The sequence below is a fragment of the Lissotriton helveticus genome, chromosome 6, assembly GCF_964261635.1.
Source record: "Lissotriton helveticus chromosome 6, aLisHel1.1, whole genome shotgun sequence".
Taxonomy (NCBI): Eukaryota; Metazoa; Chordata; class Amphibia; order Caudata; family Salamandridae; genus Lissotriton; species Lissotriton helveticus.
The window spans coordinates 517,667,393-517,679,746 of record NC_136067.1 but is presented as its reverse complement, the minus strand read 5'-3'; the positions used below and the strand labels follow the sequence as shown (position 1 = coordinate 517,679,746).

Genomic DNA, 12,354 nt, shown 5'->3' with positions numbered 1-12,354 from the left:
AATATATTGCATTCCTTCCTGTCCTTTATCTGTCTGAGACTGACTTCTATCAATACTTGAGCTAGAGATGCATTATGAAGATCGGTGTAACCTTGCCTTAGTCTCCTCCTCACCTCCATAGACTAGTAATTTCTCTAGTTACTGGATTCTGATGCTTTTTGAAGGTAGGTTTGACCATACAGTATCACAATATTTTGGCTCCTTATGATTTTTGTATTGCATTGGCATTACGATTTATTTAACTCTGTACTGTACTGATAAGAGGCGGGTTGCTTTTCTTTTTTGCTGATTAGAATTTTTACATGTTTAATCAATACTGTAGGCTGCATTTTGTATCTTCCATTATAGAATAGCTAATTCCTACTATGTACAGATATCTTTAGTTAAGGTGTTGCATCAGAAGAGCCAACATAAATTCATGCAGGATTTTTTCCAGTGCACATAAGCTGCTCCGAGTCAAATCTACTATCCCATTTCTTGCAGGAATAAAACAAATATTGTTACTGCACTATTGCAAGAATGTCTTTAGTCTAATATTTTATTATCTGATTTCCAATCTGGATTTTACTCTTTCATTAGCACGGAAGCAGCCATACTAGATAAATGTGAACATCTTCCCTGACTTAAGATCACAACAATCAAGGGGCCCTTATTCTCTTAGATCTTTTTAGAGCAAGGACTCACATGTGATCTTTTGGAGCACGTGGCTCGAATGAAGAGAAGAGCACTGGCTCAGATCGGATCTTTCCCATCAGATTAATCTTGGGGCTTCAGTTTCTTCTCCTCTTGCCATGATATGTGGTGTCCCCCTAGAATCAGCCCTGTCTGCTTCGCATTTAGTAATTTAGTATCTTCATGATCCCCTGGCAGAAAAGATCACAGCATTGCCTGCTGTTTGAGATGTATGTAGACTACATGTCTTAATCTTGTGGACCTAAGTGAATCTGTACCTTGCACTGTATCATTACCTCCTATCGATATGAGGATTTTGAGGATCTCCAAATGTCTGACCTTATGTGCGTCAAAAACAATGATCCTGTTGTTGGGGATGGATCACTCCACATTATTAAGATCTGGCTGCCAGCAACATGGGACATTTTCCAAGCTGCAGTTCTGTTAGGAACTTGTATGCCATTTTTGATTGCAAGGCCTGTTTTGACCATCAGGTGATTATATCTGTGGAACATTCACATTGTAATTTATTTAAGCTTTATTGTAATTGGTCCCTTTTTGAGCCAAGTATCTTTAATTTTGTTGATACAAGTAGGGGTATTTTCAAGGATTTTCTATTATATCACCAGTTTACTTACACCTACCACTCAAATATATAGAGAAGATGCACGCTGTGAAAAAATGAGCTAATAAAATTGTCTTTGGGCTACAAAATTGGTACACATTTCATTATACAATATCCAGATATGATGACTGATAATATAAAGCTCTAAGTACTGTGGAATATTTAGAAAGCCAGACAACCATACTAGAGTTTTCTTCTTTACAGTTATCAAATATTTTGAAGTTTCATCATCGGAACAGCTTCAAATGGTCTAATTCTGATCACAAATTGTTAGTTCTTAAATAGTGTTAGAGAAATACAGGAGGGAAATTACTGAGTGTAGCTGATGTCATGCTGTGAAATACTCTCCCTTATTCACTTTACCATTTGTCCACGCTGTCAAATTTTAAAAATAAACTTAAACAACTATTGTTAAACATGGCTGTTGTGTCTTAGGACTCCATGGGATTTCCTGGAACTGATTTACTGTTTTATTGTTTTACTCATTTGCTGGTGTTTTATGTTTCCTAAGTTACTTTGCATACATTATATGTTACTGTTTCGCTCATTGAAGCTGGTCTGTTTCTAGCATTTGTGTGTGATATTAAAAAATAAAAACAAATACATCTGTATGGTAAAAGAAAGAATGTTGAAGAGAGGAAAATCATAGGGAAGGACAACAGGAAGCAGAGGAAGACTACTGTGCAATAATAGTATTTCAATCTGTACATGCTAGTTGCAATGATATTCTAGAAGGTTGATCTGAAGACCCTCAAACAGCTCCATAACATGTTTGACTCTGGAATCTTGCTGAATATACGATACTCTCATGTCACTTTGCCACTGTGAGTTTCCTAATGGATAATAAATATCTACGAATGTCCCTCTTTTTGCATGTCACAGCTCTCAGCAACTACATCTTCTCTTCTTCCAACAAACTAGTAGAGAGTTAACTTGTCCATCCTTTTATAGCTAAGATCAGATCTAATGTCACTTGCTTTCACAAAATCTTTAAGGAGTATTTTCAATGTATTTGTTTATTGATTTTAGATTTTTATATAGGGCTACTCTTACCCCGACGGGCATTAGTGAGCTTTACAGTTAACAAATAATCAACATACCTTAGTCCCAGAAATACATTGAACGTGATTTAAGCAACTGGAAAGCATAACCGTCAAAACTATAATTCAGCAACGAGGGATCAGTGAGGGTTGTCAAGTTGGAAAGAAGAAAAGAGTAATGAAAATTGGTTTGGAGGGAGAAAGGGTGAATGTAAAAAGATGGAGAAATTGCCCTTCATCTTTATAAGGGAAAGATCAATGATTAAACAATCAGGTGCATACCAAAAACAAGAGTTTGTTTTTGAGACTCAATATTTCCCTTGGATATCATATCTTCATAAACTGAGTTCTACAGGGATGGTGCAGTTCCAGAAAAAGACTTGGATGCAGCTCATTGTGTTATGAATCTTTTGACGTCTAGTCAAAGAGTTTGTTTGCTTCTGAGGCATTTGGTCACATCAGAAATGTTTAGGTAGGAGTGCAGATGACTTGTTTGCATTTGCCTGTGGGCATTGAAATTGAGACAGGTGCACTTTAAATTGGTTCTTGCCTTCCCTCAGGGCGAGATTAATTATGGGGCAACAAGTTATGGAGAAGGTTTGAAAGTTGATCAATTAAGCTGATGGAGGTCACTGAAGTAGAAAGTGGCTTTTAGAGAACTCATAATGCTGACTACCAAATTTTCATTGATTGGAGAGACATGACATTTTGGTAGAGAATATTTGATTTTTAAATTCTGGAAAGGCTTTTTGGGTTGGAGTTGATGTGTAAATATGGGGGGGGGGGAATATGTAAAGGAACTGTGGGCAAGATATACAAAGCCACTTTTGTGTTGTAAAGTCTGCAATTCGCAAAATCATAGGGTTTGCAACAAGAAACATTGTTTTTTTTAATGTACTAAGTTCATGTTGGTATTTGATAACATTCTACTGGATTGCAAAATAAGTTTAGAAAGGTATAGTGGAATGCGATTTTGAAGGACATGTCCTTAGAAATAGAGAGTTATTATAATATGTATGAATGGTTTGTGACTACAATTTTGGTAGCAAAGATAGGTTTGACACCTACTGTACCCACAGAGGATTAGATATTAATTTCTCTGAAACTAAATATATAGTGTTAAAGCCTTGTAAGACCACACGTCCAACCAACCTTAGAGAGTCTCCCATGGAACGTGTACGTACCTTTGAGTACTTGGGAGTTATCTTCACAAAGCACTTTAATTGGCATTTGCAGATAAATAGGAGTAGGCTAAGGTTAGAGCAAACCTCAGGGGGGGTGAGTATTGTAAAAGTGCAGAAGGGTTCTACTTTTGGTACCATTTCCCCTGCACTGCAAATCTTTCATTGTCAAGCGCTCGGTTCAGCTCTGTACGGTACTCTGGGGGCATATGGATGTGTCCACCTTTGGGCTAGTTGAACATCGCTTTCTGTGAGAGCTAATTGGCTTTCCTCTTAGTACCCTGCTGCTTCCCCTAAGGCTAGACATGGGGCAAAAACGCATAATGGATATGATCGGTTTGAGGACCATATTTATTGGAAGAGAGTCTGGTCTACTCTGGAGCTGGCACCTTACCAGGCAGGTTTGTTTGAGATATTACATACTGTGGGGGCAGCTAATATTCCATGGCTGAAGTATGTAAGAGATACTCTTTCCTATATGGGCTTCAGCCACCTTTGAGATGCACCTACCTTTAGAGGCTAGTAGAACATCTAAAGCCTATAATGCCTTTTGGGAACCTTTGCCGAGTCTGCTGCATAGTCAGCCAAATGTTGGATCCCTGACCTTGACATTCCTCCAATTGAAAGATAGTTATGGGCTGGAGAATTTCTTGGATGAAATCAAGCTGACAACTGCTAGGAAAAGGTTCATGCAATTTAGAAATGGGTCTCTGCCCCTTTTTTTCTTCACAGCGAGGTGGGGGGCGTGCATTGCGGTCCTCTTCCCTGCGGTGTGTATCTTGTTTCCTGAATTTTTACTTTGACTACAGTCAATTTTATGCTTTTTTAAATGATATTGTAATGAGTTTGTACTTTAATGGTATAATGCTGAATAAAGTTGTTTATGAAGTATGGCAGCAAACCATTGAAAGATTACGGATTCCTCAAAGGAGGTGGTAACCCATTGGCAAAGGAGAAGGGTCGTTTGGGAAACCCCTTACACTTAGTGAATGTAAAAAAATATTTTGTTTCGGAGTGGGCAGTGGTCCACTGCCAACTCTTAACTCCTTCTGCGCTGATGACGAGCTCAGCTCGTCATGAGGTTTACCTGCCGTGCGCTCATGACGAGCTGAGCTCGTCATGAACCGCGGGGTTTTAATAACTTCAGCGCGCAGCGGGAAAACCCACCGCGCGCATGTGGTTAAACAAATGTTTTAAAAACAAACAAATGCTTTAAGAAAAACGAGCTGCATTAAAAAATATATGCTTTACTTCAAAGCAGTAACAGGCATGGTGGTCCACTGGCCCCAGCTGGACACCATCCCTGTGATGAGATCCAGTTGGAATGAGAAGCAATTTGCTGCCTACCTCATGAATAGTAATGAGATATATGTCGTATTGAGACCTACTCTGACTGGTGATTGTGTGACCTGACCAGCTATTACACAGGTTCGTATGCAAAATCAGAATTGATTCTCAATTAATAGGTGCATAATTTGTGATCACTTTTTGTGAATCGAGTCTTTGTACATCTGGTCCAGTATCCTTAAGAAGATGAAGTTTTGTTACAGTTGGTAACATTATTTCTTATCACAACTATCACCCTCCACCACAATGTAGGATTTTGCTTCGCAATTTATACTAATATCCCAGTTGTGTGATTATAATTAGGTAGCTCCTTAGCTTGATGACTAAGTTAAGCTTAGTCATACCTTTGCCTCCTTTGGTGACCTAGGTTCCAGTCCCTCTGACATATACCCAGCTCTGAAAAAAGTTTTTGTGACAGGAAGTAAGAAGATTTACCCTTTTTTTCTAGCTTGTTCGTCCTTTATTTCTCACCTTACTGTCTTTGATCAGTATTTGAGACTTAGAAAGTATCTTGTTTGTTCTGTTTTTCCAAATATCACTACTGTCCTTTCTGCCCAGTCTTGGCTGTTGCATTCTACATTTCCTGAGGTTTTTTTTTCTTATTGTGTTTTTTTGTGTCTTAGTAAAGGTGCATAATGTATCAAAGTTTGATCATATGTTTTTTTTTGCGACTGGTTTGACCCTTTTTGTCCCTCCCGAACTGTGACTTGATAGGTGCATCGTAAAGGACCTTCCTTTGAATGTGTCTGATCTTTATTTGACTCTTTAATTTTTAGGGTTCTTTCCTAATTATTGTTGGTTGTTTTATCCACAGAACACAGAAAAGCAGTTGATCGATAGGAAGATGCTACTTGAAACCACTGCGTTTGATATTCAGTTCTTCATATCCGAACATGCGCAGGATCTTTCCCCTAATCAGTGCAAGCAATTGCTTCGGCTTCTAAATACTACTCAGAGGTCTTTTCACGAAGCACATGAGAGGATCACCTCCCAGCTGAAATCCTTACAGAATAGTATGCTGGCAGCACAAGATCTTGATATCCAGAAGGTTTGCTTTGCATGTAGAGTGTATGCTGGTGTGCTACAGCAACAAGCTTCCACCGTTTTATGAGCTTGTATTTCTGACACATTAAAACTAGTGACATATAAGAGCTGACTTTCTCAGAGCTACATGGTGACTCACAGCTTCATTTTCTATATATGTTTTCTACATGCATATGTCCTGATAGTCCATAGTATTTGTATTTTCTCCACGGGTTAACATACGGTTATTTTGCTTAAGTATAGACTAGGAATGTTAGAATGTAAGGGCCCCTTTTGTTTTTCGTAATGGTGACGGGATTCTATTTCTTGCCAGCTTCAATGCTTTCAATAGATCAAGAGCTAATTGTTTGAGGCAAGTGAAGACTTAATGACCTCTCTTGTATACTTTATAAAGTAGAGCAAATCATTGACAACACAGAAGTTGTTTCTATCCACCACACCACATCGTGACCATGACTTGAATAGGCACATGTTCCATAGACTCTGTTGGAATTTGCACTTGGAAGGTCTAGAGGTTTATCCTAATTTCAGGTTCTACCCTATTCGGACAGTTTGTGCGAAACAAGTACAGATAGATATGCCGAACACTAAGAAGTCGTATCCACTGGTTAATCCCAGGTGCAGTCTCAGTTGAAGCTGCCTTTCGGTCTGTTGCAAACCAAAAAAACACATTGCCTAAGTGTTGATCATGCATGTTTTTTATACTGTCAAAGAAACAAAGTTATTTGCTATTTGGTAACCGAAATAACAAGTACTTTAGCTCTTGAATCAAATCTAACCTCTTTTTGGAATCCTTTTTCAGAACTAAATGCTTGCATCCCAGATTTCGAGAAAGCTGTGCAGCTGTGTCTCCTTCAAACGTAGGCCTGATCAGAATCCATTGTAGCGATTCCATCCTATCTGAGCCTTGTTTAAGGGACTGACCACAAAAATAAGAAGTTTTCTCTAGGTCTCTCTTGATCACTTTGCCCCATCAACTCTCCAGTACTATCATGTTTACAGCATACTTTGTTAATGTGATCCAATGGTGATTTGAAATGAGGTTATCTGCAACTATGCCTGTCTTTGATGTGTGTTTTACTGTCATGTAGGAAGTTGAAGAACAGCAGCAAGAATACAAGGAAAAACTCCAGGAAATATGTGATCTACTTACAAAAACTGAAAATCGGCTTATTGGCCAACAAGATGCAGGCGGCGTCGGGGAGAGCACTGCAGAGCTAGAGCAGTGTAAGATGGAACATGAGGTAAGTAAAACCAACAGAACCGCTAACTGTAAGCAAACAACTACAGGTGGTTCAAAAAAACAGGAATAGACACATGTTCAGATCTGTAGAACAACATTCGCTAGAAGAGTCAGTGAATTATCAGTCCAGATAAGCCTACAATAGATCAGTCTTTATAAATCAATTATGAATTTGACTATGCTATTCAAAGTCGTCCAATCTGCAATTGATAAATAGGTATCCTTCATCCTTTGGCCATGCACAAGGTGGGTGGGGTCAAATGGCTTGCATAGCCATGCAGTGGGCTTAATTTGTAAACTGCCTGCCACATTTCATACAGATTTCTCAAACAACACAGACATCACAAAAAAATGTTAATGTCTCCCCCTTAACTTTTACTCCCCCCTGCCCCCCATGGTGGACTGATACACAATTTGATTTACCCATTGAAAACTAATCTTTTTATGCTTGTGATAGATTTAGTGCAGATTCATGACATGCCAATGTTATTAGCAAATTAATTTGTTTAGACCTCCTTAGTAAACAATGCCCTTGAAGAATCCGCATTGATTTGAAAATACCCTGTGTAATTTCAGTATACTAAGTGATTGCCAAATTTCATGCATGTTTGTCAAACGGTGCAAATGGTGTAAGAGTTATAAGCAGATCAAAAAAGGGCTTTTCAATTGACAAGATATACAAAGTGTTAACCCTTTCGAGCCCCCTCTGCAACTTCTTAAATGCTAATTTCTCAAAAAAGTGTAAACAAATTGACACCAAAAAATTATATACCTGCTTCATGAGTAAAGTTCTACTTTCATGCCATGTTACATTCAGCAGTTTTTGCTGAGAGCAACATTTCCTATTGGAGCCAAAATGGCAAAACATTTTTACTGAGCTCCCTGTTTAACTTTTTTTCCCTGGCCTGGAAGTGCAAGATAATTGTACCTTAGCTACATAAGGTAAGCGAGTGCTAAATTTGCTGCACCCTCATCCATGGTAACAAAAGTTTGAGGCAAATCAAAAAAGTGCCTTTTCTATGGACTGTGCAGCTGAACGTTATTTACTTTGTAACAAGCACCACTGTGTAATGCATAATGGCTTATTCAAGTGGTGTTGGACCAGTCATATGGTATTTCCACTAAAACGGTTATTGTTAAACATTGCACACAGTCCTACATTGGAATAATAATGTTTCACTTTTCTCTATGGGATTTGTAGTTTGTGAGGTTATGCCACACTCATTAACCATAACAATTCCTTTCCTTAATTCTTACAGGAGTTGCAGAAGGATATGCAGGCCGGAGCAAGTGAATTGGCAGAGATCGTGAAAAACACAGAGAAGTTCCTCCTAGAGAATGGAGACAAGCTGCCCTCCAAGGACAGGGCTGTCATCGAACAGAAACTCGGTGAAGCCAAGACCAAGTATGAGCTGCTTAGAAAAAGGGCTGAGGAATCGAAGAAGGAGCTTGATAAAGCTGTTACCTCAGCAATTAAGCAAGAAACAGAAAAGGTTCTTACACGGGACTTTAACTTTATCTAAATTGTGAAACCACGAATATTAACTCTATGTTACCTCCCCTATTAAAGTTATATCGAACCGTTGCCTCAAGTATGTAAGGAGGTGAGGGATATTTGAATTGTTGCAGTTAAGACAACAGGCATGCCATCACCTATGCCAGAGTACTTAAAGGTAGGCTAGGGCTGAAACATACATTGGTGAACCTGATTTGATTGTTTAGGACTGGAAAGTAGGCATGCCCGCAGTTCACTCGGGTGGAGCAGAAAAGAAAATAGATTGAAGCTGGTTAGATATATGTTGAACAAAAAGAGCCACTTAAACACAGCAGACTAAACGGATTAACATACTTTATAGATTAAGAGGAACGGAAAAGGATGTATGTTCTGCATGTTAATCTATGTCCTATTAGACTTCCAATAGGCGTGTTCAGGAGCCTCTTTCTGCCGCGTTCATAAGGAAAAGATCAGCGTTAGTAGAGCTACCCCATCCTAAGCAGAATACCCTATGCTGTTTGTCTTGTTTCTCAACATCAGCATAATAGGACTGTGTCAGACAGGCTTCCAGTTTCCTCCAGATCACAATTTAAAATGTACACACACACACACACAAAATATGAATGGAAGAGTATCAATCTAGCTAAAACATAAGCTGCAATTATACCAATTTGGAAGTCCTTTATGGTCTTCCAACAAAAGCTCCTTCTTCCCCCCTAAGAGCATGAGCATAATGCCATTTTGCCAACATTTTTGTTCTAGATGCCTCACATAGTATCAGCACCTTTGTGTGTGTCCACAAGCGCAGAGATACCCCTCCGGGACTGATTCAGGCGCTATATATCTATCTATCTATCTATCTATCTATCTATCTATCTATCTATCTATCTATCTATCTATCTATCTATCTATATATATATATATATCTATATATATATATAGATATATATATATATATAAATAAATTGGATGGGCTTTTCCATGACCGTTAACAAACAAGTGTCAAAGTAGAGAAAAAGTAGAGGTGTTCTGAGAAAACGGCATCGCCACCCTTAATGTAGGATAGTACAATAGTTGAGATAGGCATAGAAATATGACTGATGTTTCAATTTTTAAAGAAGATCAACATAATATAACACATAATCATTAAATGGGGAAAGGTACAAAAAGAGCCAGAGATCAAGATTAGTACCGTGTGGGTGTGGAATCAGTAATAATGTTTGAGAATGTTCTTTTACAAGAATGGATATTCAATTCACAAAACACCCTCCTAGAAAAACAGTCATGCCTCATATTAAAACTAGAAGCTAAATAGGGTCTGTTTATCAAGAGTAGGTGGAGAAGGTGTCGTGACTGTGAATTTCTTCTGTTGTACACTGAAATTCAATGAAGTGTCTTGATGTAAACATTTTTCCTGCAGGTTGCCGCGGTTGAACAATTGGAAGAGAGCACTCATAAAATAGAACGTCTTTTAGACTGGCTAACAGATGTAGAAGGGGAAGCAGAAAATGGAAAGAGAAAAAAGAAGAATAAAATAGAGCAGAATGGAACACATAATCGAGAGGAAGAGGGGAATTCTATTGAAGGAGAAATGGAAGAAGTAAATGGTAATGTAATAGGCTTGAAGCAGACAACAGAAACCGATGTGGATGGACACATTCTATCAAAGGAAAAAGAAAAGGATTTGAATCGACAGTATCAAAAGGCCAAGGTACAGAGATGCTTTTATTCAACAATACTGCATATTTTGGGATGGGAGATAATTCTGCCTGCAGGGTGAAATATCCATGATTCATCTATTTATTTATTCAGTGTTTTATATAGCGCGGACATGACCCTAAAAGGGTATCAGAGCACTTCACATTTACATAGCCTTAAACTTAGGATAACATGTTGACATGAACTAAATTCAAAATAACAAGCATAAACAAATTTGCGATAGACAACTTGCTACGAGATCAAATGTAAATATACATCGATTTGACAGAGAAACATTTGTACTTTCAGACTCATATATACAATTCCAAACGACTACTAGAGGTCAGTTTGTATTACAGGGTGTGTGACAAGAAAGTAACCTAACAGTGTTTAGTATACTGTAATTATGGGAGGAACTTGCTCATAAAAGAGGACTTGACTTCTTTTTTGAAGGCAGAAATGGACGATATGCTTGTAGGAAGATTAATTTGTAACTATATGTTTTTAATATTTGCATATCTAGAGTACAAAGGAAGAGAGAAAGATGATGTGTCAGTGGACAATATAGTATCACATTTATACAATTGCTATCTGTGGTGGAAGCCAGTGGCATACATATCAATGAGCCATAAAGCTCTGCCATCTGTTAATTAGGAAATGTATGTATTTCTGATTATTTACTGTTGAATATTTGAAAGGTCCCTTCAGATATTGAAGAATAGTTAATAGTATGCATTATTGCATACTTTTGGCACAATATCATCCATTACTTTATTCTCAGTAACATTGTGCATTTGTTGAGTTACAAAATGGCAAATAGTATTATAACCCAGTACCAAGGGCTATACTGGTTGTTAAAGGCCATGAATCAGAGATATAAGCCCATGCCATAGGTGTGGATCTATAATGAAGGAGTTGGCCTTTTAACAACCAGTATAGCTCGAAGCAAAAGGGCTATATGACTGTTAGAGCACATTATTGCCCCTGGTGGTAGAATGTTATCAAATAAACATGGAGGAACAATAAGACAGACATTGAACAGTTGGAGCAGAAGGCCTATCCCAGGCTTTGTTGCCCGCGAGCTACTCCATTGTCTCAGTGGAGCTCACAGCGTTCCAGTGTTCTAATTTGTATTATAGAACCAGCAAGATTGGTTACGAAGGTACATGCTTGCCGCTGACATCTGCAATGAACTACAGGTCACAAGTTTAAATCCCAATAGGGCCAATTCAGTCTTTCATAATTTGAAGGACAATGCCATTAACTTGGATAATATTAACACCTCTTGCTTACAGCATCCAAAAACAGGAAGGCAAATGAGAAGCATAAAGTGCTCGATAATGTTTATAATGTTAAGATTAACACTGTTAACACATTAACACAATTAATCAGATCATCAGGCACATCATTAATAACAAAGCTGGCATTGCAACTATCTGTTTGTTATGTTTAAGACCTTACATAAAAATGTGAATGCATTTAATCTAGCTTTTTACTCAATCTATATAGCGCAGAAGAGATATCCACACTTTACTATCTATATCAGCTGGTGTGTTGAAGTGAGCCATGTAGGGCGATGTGTGAGAGGCATGCTGGCATGCAGAATTGGGACTGAAGGTGCGATGCACTATCTTCGGAGTGCTTCCAGCTGAACCAGGGCTTAATGACTAGTGAATGTGAAGTAGGACTCAGGTTCATTTTGTTGCTGATATTTGCCTCACATATCGAGCACATTTTATGCTACTTTGTGGTCTGTAGCTACACATGGGGGCATGGGGGCCTCTGTCTGGCCTATATATTTGATATGGATGAATGCTCTACTTACTTGGGGTGGACCCTGCACAATATGGAAAAGCCACAGAAAGCCCCCATTATGGGAGCACCACAAACCCTGTAAAGAGTTCCTCGAGTGCCTAACCCCTATCAAAAGCATTTCTCAGCCTCACTCTTTTGCTTATGAAGAAGGGAGTGAGACAGAACTTGGCTTATGTGTGGCGGCCTCATTCACC

The 12,354-nt window shown here is 38.5% G+C and overlaps 1 protein-coding gene across 2 annotated transcripts in view; it reads left to right on the top strand.

Moving 5' to 3' along the window:
- DST (dystonin) overlaps nucleotides 1-12,354 on the top strand; it is a 1,569,532-nt gene that overhangs the window by 960,706 nt on the left and 596,472 nt on the right. The window contains exons 41-44 of one of the 2 annotated variants that reach the window (XM_078647975.1): nucleotides 5,680-5,913; nucleotides 7,001-7,153; nucleotides 8,412-8,645; nucleotides 10,068-10,358. In XM_078647975.1, the coding sequence (XP_078504101.1) occupies nucleotides 5,680-5,913; nucleotides 7,001-7,153; nucleotides 8,412-8,645; nucleotides 10,068-10,358 (912 nt within the window). The remainder of the gene's footprint in view (nucleotides 1-5,679; nucleotides 5,914-7,000; nucleotides 7,154-8,411; nucleotides 8,646-10,067; nucleotides 10,359-12,354) is intronic. The other variant, XM_078647976.1, reaches the window with a different exon arrangement.